This window comes from Ambystoma mexicanum, chromosome 13, assembly GCF_040938575.1.
Source record: "Ambystoma mexicanum isolate Mex_15411 chromosome 13, UKY_AmexF1_1, whole genome shotgun sequence".
Classification (NCBI taxonomy): Eukaryota; Metazoa; Chordata; class Amphibia; order Caudata; family Ambystomatidae; genus Ambystoma; species Ambystoma mexicanum.
In genome coordinates this window covers 375,505,149-375,520,929 of record NC_090938.1, presented here as the reverse complement: position 1 = coordinate 375,520,929, position 15,781 = coordinate 375,505,149, and the positions used below count along the sequence as shown (strand labels likewise).

Genomic DNA, 15,781 nt, shown 5'->3' with positions numbered 1-15,781 from the left:
CAGAGCGCCAGGTCCGGACGGGCTGTCTAACATAGACCTAAAAAAACATCATCAGGAATGGTCCATCTTCATTTCCAACTTGTTTAACCACTGCAGATTGACGAGAAAGATCCCCCTCTCGTGGTGTACATCGATCATTATTCCCATCTACAAACAGGGAACCAGAGACGCCCCGGGTAATTATCGCCCGATTGCTTTGCTGGACATTATGGGCAAGATCTTTGCTTCTCTCCTTCTAGGTCACTTTCAACAATGGGTCAAAACAGCCCCCTGTAGTGACCCTCTTCAAACGGGTTTTAAAAAGAACGGGAGCACGACACTGAACATATTTATACTATCCCTGTTGAAAGCGAAAACGAAAGAAACTTCGCAGCCTGTTTATGCTGCTTTTATTGACCTTTCACAGGCTTTTGACAAAGTCGATAGAAGGAAACTATGGGACAAGTTAAAAAATTGGAACTGCCCAGAATCGGTCCTAAACCCACTAATGGCCTTGCATACCAATACCACTCTCAAGGTCAGGCTGAACAGACAAGGCACTCTCTCCAGGGAAATTAGTGCAAACAGAGGGGTCAAGCAAGGCTGCCCACTGGCCCCAGCCCTCTTTGTTGCATTTCTTGGGGACTATAAAGACTCTGAACGACTCGTTCGTTCCTTTCCTCCAAAGCTTGGAAACACGGTCCTGTCTCGACTCCTCTATGCAGATGATATGATTCTGTTCGACCAAACGCCAATTGGCCTGCAAAGACAGCTTGATAACCTTGCAGCCTATATGTCAGCTAACAACCTACTAATAAACCAGGCCAAAACCAAAATCATGATCCTTTCAAAAGCCACTCGTCCTCACAAAAATCTTACATCGTGGTCTGTAAATAACATCAGAATTGAGGTGGTTTCCCACTTCAAATATCTGGGGGTGATCATCGACGGTTCAAGCAAGGAACAGAAAATGCAAGCTCACCTCTGGACAAAAACTAAGCTTCTGACCTCTCAACTCAAAGCGATCGACAGAAAATTTGGCAAATATTCACTATTGCCGGCCATTACCTTCTACAAAGGGAAAATAGTGCCAGCGTTAACGTATGGCATGGACGCAATGTTCACAATCCCACACCAACTATGGCGTAGGCTAGAGGGACACATATGGAAATCACTTTTGGGCCTACCAAATGCAATTCCCATCGAAGCAGTTAGAAGAGAGCTGGGCCTGCTCTCATTAAGTGCGGCTGTCAGGGTGGCTTCGCTTGCCCTGTTTAGAAAGACCTTAATGAAAGATGGCCTTCCAATCTGTAACTTTATTGGCCAAGAGCTGTCCTCCACGTCCTCGAAAGCCGCCCTGCGTTGGGTCCGCAAACAAGAACACATACTGGAAGAAGTGTCATGTTCCAAACTTGACCTAATTTCGAACCCCCAAAGGGTAAACGAAAAAGTAAAGAACCAAGACTGGATCTCCACCATTGATAAAGCAGTAGCTGTGAAATGCTTGAGACATCTCCCGCCAACATTCAATAAGTTGAAGTCGCCCCTAGGATACTGTACAAAATTCCCAGATAAAAATCTGAGAGGAATATTTCTGCGAGCACGTCTCAACCTGCTTCATACAAGAGAAATCTTGGGGATAAGATCTTTAACTGCTACAACCACCTGCAGACTATGTAACGATTCTGACTCCACGGAGTCAATACGCCATCTTTTGCTAAACTGCCCCTCGCTGAACCGAGAACGGATGGCCTACCTTCTTCCATTATGGCACGACTCAATCTTGATTGAAGAAAACACATGGTGGTGCCGTTTGATTTCTGGTGAAAAACCCCGCTGGGCAACGGCCACGGCAAAAATAATGCAGGCGGCTTTCCTCAAAATTGCGAACCAAAGCAAGACCTCTTTACCGGAAGCGCTCGTTGCTGGACATCAACTTGATAACATAGGTGCACGACACGAGGTTCCAACAGGCGAACCAGGCTCCGGCGGAATCTCTCTCCTTTTAATCAGTAAAAATTCCGCCCTGACTTGATTTGTTTTCACATCAACTCCCCAAAACCTTGCCTGACTCCCGGCTTTTGCACCTGTGTAGATTCTCGAAATTTATGGAACTAAGAACTGATACCTCTTGTAAAAATCATGTTTTTCTTTGATTATACACAAGTAATAAAAAAAAAAAAAAAAAAAAAAAAAAATGGGCGAGGCTTAATACGTGGGCGTAACCAAACCTTCTCGTTTGTGCCATTTGCTGTGCAGTGGCTTCCTTTAGAGGGCGTGGTTGGTTGAACGGTTTGCGACAATTTTCTTGACCCGTTGCTGGGGGCGTGGCTAATCCATCGCGATTTCGTCTTGCCAAGAGAATGTATACGTTGGGGGGCGTGGTTATTCGTGTTCTGCAGTAGTCGAGCCTCTGGCTAGTTGTAGCAGTGGGCGGGGCCTCCTGGCGGGCCGTCTCTTCTCACTAGTGAGTGGACTCCATTTGCTGTTGTTTCCTCGTTGACTTCTGGGTAGCCTGCGCCCTCTGTAAGATGGCGGCTTAGTGTGCGTGGGCCTTAGAGGGGAGAGACCCACCTAGAGAAACAAACGTAGGGATACCCCCGACTGACTGTAACCTATTTCCCCATAGCAACATTAATAGGTACGACCCGTTGCGGCTTGCAGTGGGCCTTTTTTGAGAGATCGGTGAGCGTACTACTCACCTCGGCATTGGTTGGTCCCAGAGTTTAACTGTGCTTCCCGTTTTCGACCAAACGTGATCCTCGCGGGGCAATACCCAACTTGGGTCTCGTATTTGCCTATTTAACTCCCCCCGCCGTCCCATCTCCGTCCCTTTTCGGCTGGGCAAGATGCTGTGTGAGAACCAAGACAGGTAAGCCGTATTTATTAATTAAAGGCTCGGTTATCTTGCGGGGAACCGGACTATAATCGGAGTGCAAGAGCAGTTACGGGGGGTTGATTCGCGGGACGTAGTTTTGGCTGCGAAATCGTGTCGGCGAACGGCAGGGGGGATTGATGTGAGCAGGCCGTTGGCGTAACTATGGGTTGGCCGACAAGGGATTGTTGGCCCGTTGAGAGCACTATACGTGCGTCCCGCCGAGAGTTCTGGGAGCGCGTGAGTTAATGGTTTGAGGCCATAGTTTCTAGTGGTAGTAGCAGCTAGGGATCTGTGAGGTTGGAGCTGACCTTTTGCTGTGTACTGTAGTGTGTCTTGGACTGATTAAATTAAGATAATGGGATGTGCGAGTTAAGCAAAGGGCACGTTTTAAAATATGTACCCATCAATAGAGGAGCTCTCAAATTAGTATAGCTACAATGTGCCTCGGGAGTTGGGTGTGTGGCAGATCTGAGACAATAACTTGAAATGTTGCACCACCCTTTTGCGGGTCTGATTTGTTTTGTATGTGTTTGGCAAGAACTGAGGTGCCAAGTAAAATTGAATAGTACGTACACCCACATTTCCCAAACAGTGTTAATTGTCCACTTCATAGTCACCTGTATTCGTGGTCGCCATGGTCTCCTGTTGGATATGGTCATGCTGCAACATCTTCTAATGTTGGCTTCATGCTTTGTAGCCTCAAAGCATTTGTTATGTTGAATAATACTGTACACTGCTACCATTTGCATAGTCTCCAGGCGCTTGCGTGGCTCTATAAGGAAGGGGAGATATGATAGCGGTTGCGATCTTCTGTTGATGTTTGAAGAGCCAGGAAAAACTGGTGTCTGTGCGTGTCAGCTTTCTAAGTGACTTTGATTGTGTGCTCTGGCTTGTTGTATCTGGATGGGTACGTCCCGGTCTGAGGTTTTGTTGTGTTTTTCTTGTGGTATGGCTGGCCCAGAGGACATGTGTGGTACATGGGAGGTATGTAGGAGAGGAGTAGGGGTGGGTTAGTACTTTGGCTACCATCAAAGTTCTTCTAAGTGGTACATTGACTATCGTCCAGGTTCTTACAAGCGCAGTACGCTGGCTGCCCTTAAATTCTTCTGGGTACGATGCATTGGCTACCGTCTAAATTATGCATTGGCAAATCTCCCAATTCATGAGTGTAATACATTGGCTAGCTTTAGAGTGCAGAAAGAATAGTGGTTATGCTTGAAATATGCACTGAATTAAATCAGTGGCTATGGGCTAGGTGGGTGCCTACGTTCAGGGCAGTGGCTATCCTCTAGATATGCACTTAACTGCAATACAATGGGTATACTTTTCACACACATCGAACTTCTAAACCTCTAACCTCAGCTATGTAAGTAACATTGCATAACGTAAACAAATGTCATTGTCTCTTACCTGAAGGTTGCTGAAGACAGTTGGGGGTTGCCCTGTGAGGTGCACTGAAATAGTCCTTACGGTCACATGCTTTGTTCATGCACCAATAAGTTAATGGATGGGGGGGTGAGGCGGACAGAGAGGGGCTGGAGAACCATAGTAGCAATGAAGCTAAGGGTGAAATGAATGGTCAAAAGCAGTTCAGACCCAGCTCCTCCCTGGTGAGTGCTCCAGAGAACATGTTTGGCGAGGGGAAAGGACTTTGTTGGTGTTCCTGTCACCTGCTTTGCTGACAGACCTGTTTATAGCATACATCCTGAGTATAAAACGGAAGTCCCGATCCTAGTGATGCCAATTCACCCTTTCTTCCCTGTTGCCTCTACTGTCTCTTGATTTTGAGTTGCAATGTTTTCATTTCATGTTAGATGGGTCGGTAGTGGTGAATAAATCCTTTTTTTTTTCCCAGTCCGATGTTTTGATTTTGAGTCTGAAATAATTCCGAATGTAACTTGAGTGATAATTGTATGGCATTCCTAAAGGTATCCATGTGCACATTAGTACCGTATTGCTCACGGATGGGGGGAGAGAGGCTTGCAAGAAACGGGATGAACGAGGCAAGAAGAAAGCTGGCCCTACTTCGGTGCGGAGAAGTATAAAATAGGGAGAGGGGTGCAAAATAGAGGATTGTGACGCAGAAATAGGCGGGATAATTAGAGAGAGGTAACCAAAGGTGGAGAATGCTGAAGGAAGAGAGGTAAAGGCAGAGATCGTTTAGGGGGTAGGAGGATGAAACGGTGGTTACAGGGAGAGGTGGTCAGAATCTGGCACGACTGAATTGGGAGGAGAACAACTCGGGAACAATTCCTGACTGGGCATAGTGAAAGGATAGTAGGATAGGGGAGGCTGCAATTCTAGGAACGGAGCAGTAACGTTCAATAGCAAAGGGAAAAGCAGAGAATGACGAGATTGAGCCAAGAGCAATTGTGCTGATCAGTTTCTGGTTCCCGCCTTGCAGTACCTCTAGTTAGGCTTTGTTCCTGAAATGGGTGCTGGTTGCACTTCTAGCAGTCAGGATGAAATAATGGAGTGTTGAACTGCTCCTCGTCCAGAGCATTGGTGTCATAAAACTCAAAGCCCCAGGCGGCATTTTCTGCCCTTGCATCCCAGCCCAAGCTTTTAAGGCCTATGATAATTCAACCACATTCACTGTGACGATTCACAGCAGTAGTTTAATGAACTCCTGTTTAACGAAATATTTGTGGTGAATCCAGTGCCTACCTCGGGCCTGCATTGAATTGCTGACCACGCAAGTGCCCCTCGCTTAGCAGTCGGCGCAGGTGCCTTAGCAGATAATGGCTACAGCACCTGACCTCTGAGCATGTGCTCCAGTGGTGGTGGCATGGGCGCACAGCACCTAGACGCTGGGTACATGAATTAATAAATTGTGTCGGACCAGCCTGGGAACAACTGCCTGTTGTGCACGCTCCCATGCAGTGAACAACCCAGCCCCGAGGTCCACTTAAGCTGGCATTAACATATACATGGATACAATCACACTGCGCACAATGTCTATGTATTTAATGCGTGATTGATGGGTGTTGGGACTAAAATTGGAATATGAAACTTGATGTCAAACCAGAAGGTGTTTGTCACTTCTGTATTGGCCAGGGCGCACTTGAAACATCTTTTTTTGTTCTGTCCATATTTTGAACAGCAGAGAATGCTCTTCTTAGGTCCTTACATTAAGGACATCTCAATAAACTCTTGTAATCTCACTTGGATGAGATGCATGTCTGGACACAGTCACGCCATTATATTTGCCACAGTTCGAGTGGTGACTTCTATAGAAGGTCAATTTAAGGAAAAATAATACAATACCACCTGAAACGCCTTACTTTGTAGACACCAAAGGGCAGTAATCTATGGTGTGTTAGTCCCAAAGTTAATTGAACTCAAATTCGTCTACTTTTAGTTATAATTTGAGTATGATGTCATGTTTGAATTGTGTTGACACATTATAGTTATAGAACTGTTGTAATGTTTCCAACTCTTAGCACAAGGTTAAGAGATTGTCAACAAGTTATAATTAAGCTGCCTTTGTATGTTGTATATTCTTCTTCATATGTGTTTCTTCCTAGTCTATGTGTGGTTTCGTAACTTTTAATGTAGTGGTTATTTTTAACCAGTTTTAGTAAGGTTTTCACTTTTGTTTGTATTTTTAGATTTTTTTTAGATTGGCTGTTACAAGTTTCCTGTTTGTGTTACCACAATGTCTGTAATCATTGTGGCATGCAATGTAACTCGCTGTGATTTTTGTCTTGTGGCATTTGTAAAGGTACTTGTCTACCAAAAACAAATATTTTTTTTAAAATACATGTGCGATTGCATGTAAATTATTCAACTGAGAGTCAGCCTAAGCCTAACACGTGTTTCGCGCAGGGCTCTTCTTCTGAGGCTCGTCTATTCCATGGATTATCAATTGGCGTTTTGCCTGTATGTTAAAGTTTGTTGGTTCTATGCATTCTTTGCAGTTGCGGCCAACTAATCTAATTCCCAGCCTTTCGGCCCTCTTCCGCGTTTACATGGTAATGCGGTAGATAGCCGAAAGGCTAGGTGTTAGAATATTTGACCACAACTGATTTTAAGGATCCGAAGAAGAGCACGTCTCGAAACACATGTTAGGTTGCCTCTCAGTTGAATAAATTACATGCAATCGTGCATTAAATATGTAGACATCGTGCGCAGTGTAATTGTATCCATGCATATGTTTTTCTATTCCTGTGGAGTATTGTGCAAAATACCCGCACCATACAGTTACCTGCTGCCATTTTGACTTTGACATATTTGGTGCAAGTGCTCGGGTGTTTAGTCTCCTATGCCATAATCTTTACCAGTTAAGCTGACATCACTCTCTAGGAATCATGTCGCAGTTGCTGCTACATAAATAATTAAATGTAATGCCACTTATTTTATGCCATGCAAAGATGAGGGATATCCATCAGAAAGAGGGGTCATTTATACCGGTCACTTCCATAAAAAGGGTAAGTGGGGCATTCTCCATTACAGAACCCTTTGTCGCAATACATAAAAACAAGGTGGTCTTAATAACGCACCCTTGTTGTGCACCAAACGGTTCCAAATTCCATGTCAACCAGTCTATTGAACTGCCTGCATTCATTTAAGACCCGCCAAACTCTGGAGAGAGAACCCTCCATACACTAGATGTTAGGAGTGCGGTCATGTACTACCTCAACAAAACAAAGCAATTTGGGAAAACGGGCCAGTTCTTTGTTTGCCTAGCTTCTGGTAGAGAAGGGAACCCTGTCTCAAAGGCAGCCATTTCTAAATGGATAGTATAATGCATACAGTGTTGTTACAGGTTATCCAATAAGGAACCTACCATTTGCACCTAGAGCACACTACACGTAGTACAGGGGCCACATTTGCCTTTATTGCAAATTTTCCTTTGGAGGCAATCTATAGAGTAGCCACATAATTCAGGCTACATAACTTTGGCAGAGCTCAAAATTAAGATTGGATAAGCAGGAGCTAAAAGCAGCTGCTGGGTATCCAGCATTAACCAGTGACCAAGAGCTACCACTCTGGGACGAGGAGCTAGCGCATAGCTTTCTGCAAATTTAACTTCCACAGAAGATATTGTTTCCATCATTTATGACTCATTAGGTTTTAAATGCTCCATATATATGTCCTAATGTTTGTTCTTGGAGTGTCCCAAATGCTCAGTTAAATTCAGATGTGTGTTTGTGTGGGGCAGATGGCCTGGGGAGCCAAAAGTTGCTCCTCATAAGCTTTTGGTGTCAAGCTAACCAGGCTCTTCTAGGCTATAAGCAGGAGTGAAATAGCTCCAAGCTCCCCTCAATTTCGAACCCTGCATTGTGGAAACGCACACAAGCAAGGAGCCACTCTCGGTGGGACAGGCAGTCTTAAGATGTTTGTTTGCCTCTGTTCCATCCAACAACCCATCTCCTGGTGCTGCTCGCTAGTCTATGCGAGGCATGTGATGCTAAGCAGATCAAGTATCAGAAAACAAACATACATATCTGTAATTGTCTTTCTGATGATTGTATCTGCATAGATTCACATGCGCCCACCCATCCTCCCTTCTTGGGAGTAGAAGGTATATGGACAACATGTACCTCTTCAAACTTGTTTATCCTTTTACTACACACTTAGTGCAACCTCAAGTCAGACATGAAACCATCTGAGGACCTTTACATGCGAAGGACCGTGGGTACATGTCTTAGTACGGATAGTATTACAAACGCCCCCCTATCAACGTCCCTTTTTTTAATTTTGAAAAAAGTCCTTTAATAATCTGCACCAACCACTAGATGTCGGCCCATGAATAACATGTTGATACAAGCATCCGTAAGACTATTACAGGTATGTAATGTTTATCAAATTCTAATTAAGGCTTCCGGTTTGCAGTTTTTATGGATATTTAAACATACATACAGAACAAGATCAATTAGTTTCCTTTCAGTATTTATGTGCTAATGCTACATAAAAATGGAAAAGCATGTATTCCCATGCTTTCTGTAATGGATTCTTGGCTAAGTCAGCACAGACTGGGAAGCATGGTAAATGCAAAAAAGCTGTGGTGTTCCTTTTGAAGGTAGATTGCTGGCCTGGTAGATACTATCTTGGCACTTCTGTGATTCATTATTGCCTTTCTGTTGTGCTGCCAGTGGCCATGGCAGAACCGAAGACACAGCACATTCGTAATTGCATCTCCATACCGGCATACACACTGCCTGCATAATCTGTACCCTAATATGAAATCTATGCTTTGGAAAGTTCACCCATAAATACTTCAAACTGCACGACTCTTGCTTGTTAGCACTCAAAATGTTTTCTTTATTATGATAAATTCACAACTAACAACTTGCTATGTGAAAATATTACAAGCTGGTGCCCTTATGACACAGTTTCTAATGTTGTATATATTTATTGATGGCATTAAAGATTTGATTTGCAAGTCAAGCTGCTTGTACCCATTGTGTGCATTTTTTTTGTGTTTATCTGCTAAATAACATAATCTCAGTGGCAACACTGGAGATTTTGAACCGCCTATTTATGCACTAGTAGGAGGCATCTGGCATGAAGCACAACATAAAAATGTGTTTTTATTATGAAAATAAATCGGAATTAGTACGAGGACATAGAAAATGAAGCTTTAACATCTGCGTGTTGGTACACGTGTTGACCTTGAATAACTGTGGGGAGGAAAACTGGCTTTTACCCAACGCTTACAGACAAATTCCAAATGTGGATTAATACAGATATAAATGACAAAACAATGGATAAATACGGATGGAAATGTAGAAAAAATAAATAGCATGAAACCGAGATCCTTCATTTTAATTCTTTGATGGCTGGACAGTAACTTGCTAATTGAATTTTGGACCCCTGATAGAATGGCGGCCAAAACGTTTAATGGTCCATTTTCAAAGATGGCCTCAAGTACACATCAATTCCCAGGTGACAGTAAAGTATTTTTATTCCCAACATGCTTAGTCCTTCTCTCTCTAACATAGGAATGGGCAATCCCAGCCTAAAGCAGACTTCCCTTGATCCCGGACTGGTACTAGTGGTTGAAAGCTTTCTTTCTATAGGTGTTGACCTAAAGGCGAATGCCTTCTCTACCTAGATTTCATGTGGTAGCAATCTATAGGTGATGCCTATCTGTGGCCCTGGCTCGATGGTGCTCTCCATCACTCTGGAGTACTTGCTAGTCTTCCACGCCCTTTTGTGTTCCTCTTCCTACTTTTATACTCTTTATCCCTGCTTCACGCCTCTCTGCCGATCTGTCCCACCGATCTCCATCAGCTACCTGCTAATCCTCTTTCAGATGTCCCCACCCTTCCTGCTCACCACAATCTGCTTCCACCCTTTGATCTTCCTACTACTCTCCCTTAATATGCCTTCCTGCTCATTTCCACCATCTTTTCCCTTTCTGGCCTCTTGCTCTGTCGCCTCCTCTGATCTCCCCCGGACAACCCATCGTTCCTGTTGTCCCTTATATCCTCCCAATCCTGCCTCATTTGGTTCTCCCCTTCTGGTTCCCTTGGCCAGTCTTTCCCTGCTTTCTTTGACAAATCTAGCAATGTTGTCACTGGTTCTCTGGAGAGAGGCTTCCCTTGGGTGACCAGTGAAAGGCAGAAGCTACCTGACTCTTACCCTGGGGGGAGGAGGGGTCTTCTGCGGGAGGACAAACTCAAGAGAGACAGGAAAATACTGGATCAGAATAATCATTCAGCTGTAATTCTTGATGGCACCCATGTGCCTTTGCACCATTCCTGTATGCCTTATTGTAATGTAAATAGAATATTCCAGATTTGCCTAGCCAACCCCCACTTTATTTATAGTACTTGGATGAGGAAGAATGATTAATGAGGATGTCCTGAAGAGGTAAACTCATGCTGCATTCTAGTTAGAAAATGCTAAGAAAGACCCAGACATTTAAATTTGGCACAGCTGAACAGAACTAAAGAGAGGTATGGAGACAACAGCTGCATTCAACTTATTCTATTCCTGGTTGGGACACCAGAGGCAAGCAGACAGCAGGAAGCAGCACAGAGGCTGACTAAATCGGCATGCACATGGGCCGTTCACTGTATTGCCACAGGTACCTGGAGCTGCCAAATGCAGAGGAAGGCTCAGCAGAAACCATGCTGCTAACAGAACCCACTCCTAGTCAGCGGGTTAAGAGAAAAGAAGGTGGTAAGACGCAAGGAACGCTGGAGCTGCCAGTGACTACCTGTAAGCCCCCGGGGAGTATTTGGGATCCCAGAGCGCTTTAGGGCAAATACAGCGTACCGTGCGAGACAGCCCTATTAAAGAAAGTGGAGTAATTGATACAGATACAAACATTGTTAAGGGTTGGTGACCCGGTAGTTGAAAAGTATTATATCCCGGATGCAAGAGAGAGTGAATAGAGAACGGAAAAAACCCTGGCAGAATAGTCAACCGGCCAAACAGTGAGTCTGCCACTCGCACCCATGTGGGACATAAAAAGCCCTGGCAGTGAAGTAAACCAGACAGTGTATAAGTCAGGGACCTGCACCAAGTAATACAGTTGCAATACCCTTGCATGAGAATAAACCAGGGATACGAAGAGAAAAGAGAAAAATTGGTAAAACCCCCACCCTGGAATTGAGGTGTGGGGGTTTAGGTGGGTAGTTTTTGGGTTGAGTCTGGGTGGCAGTGGGGGTTTAGTTGTATTGGGGTGAAGTCAAGAGCAAGGGGGTGTAAAGTGGGAGAGGGGGGTGTCTGAGGGTAGGAGAGGCTGGGAGGTTGGACTGAAGCAAAAGTGGCGAGCTGTGGAGGGAGAGGACCAGTTGTAATGCCGGTGTTTTGTGGGGTTTGGTGCCATAGGAGGGGGAGCTGGGGTCAGAGGGGGGAGCGAGATGATGCTACTGTTCTAGCAAGGACGACACAAGCTACTTGGGGTCTGTTGGCGGGCATCGAGTAGGGGTTGAGGGAGAGGGCAGCATGGGAGGTAGGACGGGGGGGGGGTCCCCGGTGGGCAAAGGGGGAGCAAGAGGGTGGTACCAGAGGTGGGATGAGGGTGGGGGGGGTTCCCCAGTGGACTAAGGGGGAGGTAGAGGGTGGCATGGGGGGGTCGGATGAGAGGGTCAGATGAGAGGGTGGGGTGGTTCCCCAGTGGACTATGCGGGAGGTAGAGGGCAGCATGGGGGGGTAGGTTGAGAGGGTGGGGGAGTTACTCAGTGGGCACAGAGGTGGGGCGGTAGCGGAGGTGGGTTCGCGAAGTTTGGCGCGCCAGAGTGATCCTCTGGCTTGTGAATTCGATAATAGGCGATTGGGGTATGAGGGTGTTATCAATAGATGCCAGAGGGAAGGTGGAAGTTGATGTGCTTCGGAGGGATGAGGAATTGGGGATAGGAGGGGGGGGGTGTTTGGTGCACCAGATTGCTCCTCTGATCTTGGAGTTGGACGAGGGCTGATGGTAGGAGAGTGAGTGGGCAGCCTCCGGGTTTATAGTTATGGGGGGGGTATGGAGCAGGGAAGCCGGGGATCAGGATGGTTTGGGGAGGAGGACCCCCGCTGAGCTGTGCTCTCCATCCCAGGGGGAGGTCGAAGGCAGCACCTAGAGATTGATGCACTAGTAACAGGCAGTGGGCACCCTCAAGGTGCAAATCAATCAATCCAACAAGAACAGTTTCCCAAGTGTGCTGCACAGGAGAACAAATCGCAGCAATATCCCAGTGGGCACTCTCCAGGTGTGGGGCACAGGCAAGTAAATCACAGCAATATCCCAGTGTGCACCTCCCAGATGTGACTCAATTCAACAAGAACAGCTTCTTAAGTGTGCGGCACAGGAAAAGAAACCACAGTAATGTCTCAGTTTGCACCCTCTAGATGTGAATCGGAACAAACGAGATCAACACTAGGAGTGAGGCGCAGGCAAGTGAATCACAGTAACATCTCAGTGGGCACCCTCTAGATGTGATGTAATGAGAAAATCTAAGTGAGCGGCATAGGCTTGCAAAACACTGGAAATCACAACACAGTAATGTCTCAGTGTACGCCTCTAGATGTGAATTGGACCAAACAAGAGCAACTCTAGGTGTGGGGCGCAGGCAAGTAAATCACAGTAATATCACATGTGAGTTGGTGCAGCAGTAGCAGATTCCACGGGTGCTGCAATAATAATAAATCGCAGAACTATCTCAGTGAGCACCCTCCAGAGTGCCCCCTTTAGATGTGAGACAAGATGTGAATCAGTCTAACAAGAACAATTACTGAGTATGCAGCACAAGTAAATAAATCGCTATTATCTAGGCGGGCACCTTCTAGATGTGAGTCAGGCTAATCGGAGCAATTCTGAAGTGTGCAGCACAGGTAAATAAATCACAGTAACATCTTGGTGGACGTTTTCTAGATTGGAATCAGGCTAAACCAGAGCAAGTCTAGGTGAGGGGCGCAAGCAAATCGCAGTAATGGCTCAGTGGGCACTTTTTAGATGCAAGCCAGTGTAACAAGAACAGTTTTTAAGTGTGCGGCACAGGAAAATAAATCACAGTAATGTCATTGGGCACCCTCTAGAAGCGAGTCAAGGGAGTACTTCAGTGATGCTCCATTGATGGGTTCAGAGGGTAGGTAGAGTAGTGATGCTCCATTGATGGGTTCAGAGGGTAGGTAGAGTAGTGATGCTCCATTGATGGGTTCAGAGGGTAGGTAGAGTGATTGCTCCTCACCCAGACCACTCCTACCTTCGTAGTAGCTGCTGGTTGATGGCTGGCCACTGGCTTCCCCTGCGGACACCTGCAGACACAACCTGGAGATGCTTATGTTGGAGCTGCCCTTTGCCTTGGGCCCTTAGCCACAGGGGCTGCCCTGGGAAGGTTGGTTAAAGCACCAATATGGCCTATCGGGGCAGGTGGGAGATGGAGTCAAGAAGAGGGAGATCGGGGTCGGGAAGCGGGTGCGCGGCACCGGGCAGGCTGGCCAAGCAATTTTACAAATTAGCCCAAAACAGGCCCAGGAGGGTCCTGCAGCGAGTTCACTCACCGGTAGTAGTGTTGTTGGTCATCTGTGCAGCCCCCGAGTTGTGGAATGCAAACTTTTACATCATGGTTGTTCAAAGAAGACTGATGGGGTCTGAATCTGTAACACTACACTAGACCTAGGTCATCTGTTGGTGGGTATAAGGATGCGCGATTTTAGTAGTGAGGTGCTATTTGTGGGATTGGAGGGAGGGGGCGACAGTGTTACTTTCTGGCTCATGTTGGTCGATTTCACTGATATTAAAGGTGCAGACCAGAGTCACGCAGGAGTGGTTCCATGAGTCAGATTTTTTTAACGCAGATGATGGTGCCAAGAGTTTCAGAAAATGCTTACGGTAAATTGCCCACGTTTCTGGTGCATAGTTTTAAGTCGGTTGCTATTTTAAATTTCTTTCAAAGTGGTTGGTTGAAAAGCCATGTCTTGAGCGGGTTCCTGCTATCGGGTTCAGATGCAGAGATGACTGCTATGTCAGTGACCTTGACGGTGACAGCTGGACTGAATTTTTAGCGGGACTCCGCTCTCATATGGTTTGCCGTGCAAGAGAGGGAATGGATCTTATAGCCTTATCAACTCCTACGGCAACTGCCCACGGTTGAGGGCCGTACTTTTAATGTACACTGAATAACATGTATTCAAGACACAACCTGGAACTCTCCACTGACGCCACTGGCTTTTTGCATACAGGTCCCTTTTCACTAGCTCATCCCACTCCCCTCCCCAAAACCAGCATCAAGGGCTATGCCGTCTGTACACTATAGTCAATTGCCATAAGCAACAACTAAGGGTTATGGTAGGCATGAACCTTTGCTTCAGAGAAAGGGCTACTTGAAATTTGGGGCTGCACCCATTTTGCTTTGCTTAGCGTGCTGAGGGATGCCTCATAGCTCGCTACCATGCTCGGGAGCTGTGCTTGGTTGCCTGCTAGGCATTCTTCCTCTCTTGGGCAGGGCAATAAAAGTGTTTGTCATGCATTGGCCGTGGCAGGGGCTGGAATCCATAGTCCTTTCACCCTTGTCTTACTCGAGCTCCAGACCCTTCTCACAAAGTCTGCAGTGAAAATTCCACCCCCCCTCCCCATTGCCACCAGTAGACACAAACTCACTGGTTTTGATGTGGCAAAAATCCTTCGCTATTTCGGCAATGCTGTATGATATTCTTCATGGTGAAATGCAGAGTAGAAAAGATGATCTCTCAAATATGCTACACCTTGATGTAAAAATGGGGATGGGGCGCTGCAACAGCCGCTGGATGGTGTGTTGGCAGTGAAACGGGAGTGATGGGGCTGGGCCATATGAGGGGCTTTCCAATAGGTCTGCCATCTCGAGAGTTTACACACTCTCTGGACCCTTACTAGCTCGGGGTTTCCGGACTGGGTTACTTGTGCATTAGATGAAATGATGGGAGCAGGGCAAAGACAGTCGCTGTGCTTTATTCAAGGTAGCAGAATAACCCTGCACTCCTAAACTATGTGTGCCGTTTGACCACAAAAGCAAGTTTATTTTGAAGCCTGGTGGCATACTCTCGTGGACTAGTCACCTGAGAGCTATGTGTCTGCGATTTAAGAGTAAGTCTTATCTGGTCTTCAGAGTGAATGTTAACCATATCAGAGGAGTGCTTGGAGACAGAATGTGCATTGATTAGTAGGCATCTTGTGCCCGTGCCAATGCTGTTTGGTTGTTCAAGATTGGTTTCATTAGTTTTGCAAGGCTCCACGATGAGGCTTTCATGGCTTAGCAGTTTCTTCTTGGGGTATGGCACATCTCTTATTTACTACTGCATGGTTGTGGTGAATGGAAGTGCTGCTTTTGGCGGGTCCCATCTTATGGTTGGGTCATAGTAATGTGGGTTTGCTGAATGCTTCGGGGGATTTCTGGAGATACGTGCCGTCAATGGTCTCTTCAGGCAAGGTACTGGGAAGCCTGCAGAGTATCAAGATGCCTGATCGGAAGGGTTAGTGTCTGCTTCCAATTATTTCCTTGTTCT

At 46.1% G+C, this 15,781-nt stretch overlaps 1 protein-coding gene across 3 annotated transcripts in view; it reads left to right on the top strand.

Annotated features, from left to right (window-relative positions):
- Nucleotides 1-2,322: 2,322 nt before the first annotated feature.
- ACIN1 (apoptotic chromatin condensation inducer 1) overlaps nucleotides 2,323-15,781 on the top strand; it is a 422,281-nt gene continuing 408,822 nt past the window's right edge. Inside the window, exon 1 of one of the 3 annotated variants that reach the window (XM_069633916.1) lies at nucleotides 2,323-2,446. Coding sequence is in view for 1 of the 3 variants with exons in the window: in XM_069633915.1 (XP_069490016.1) it covers nucleotides 2,829-2,851 (23 nt within the window). In the remaining 2 variants the exon portion in view is untranslated. Of the gene's footprint in view, nucleotides 2,852-15,781 lie in introns of all 3 variants that reach the window. The other 2 variants (XM_069633915.1, XR_011282974.1) reach the window with 2 other exon arrangements.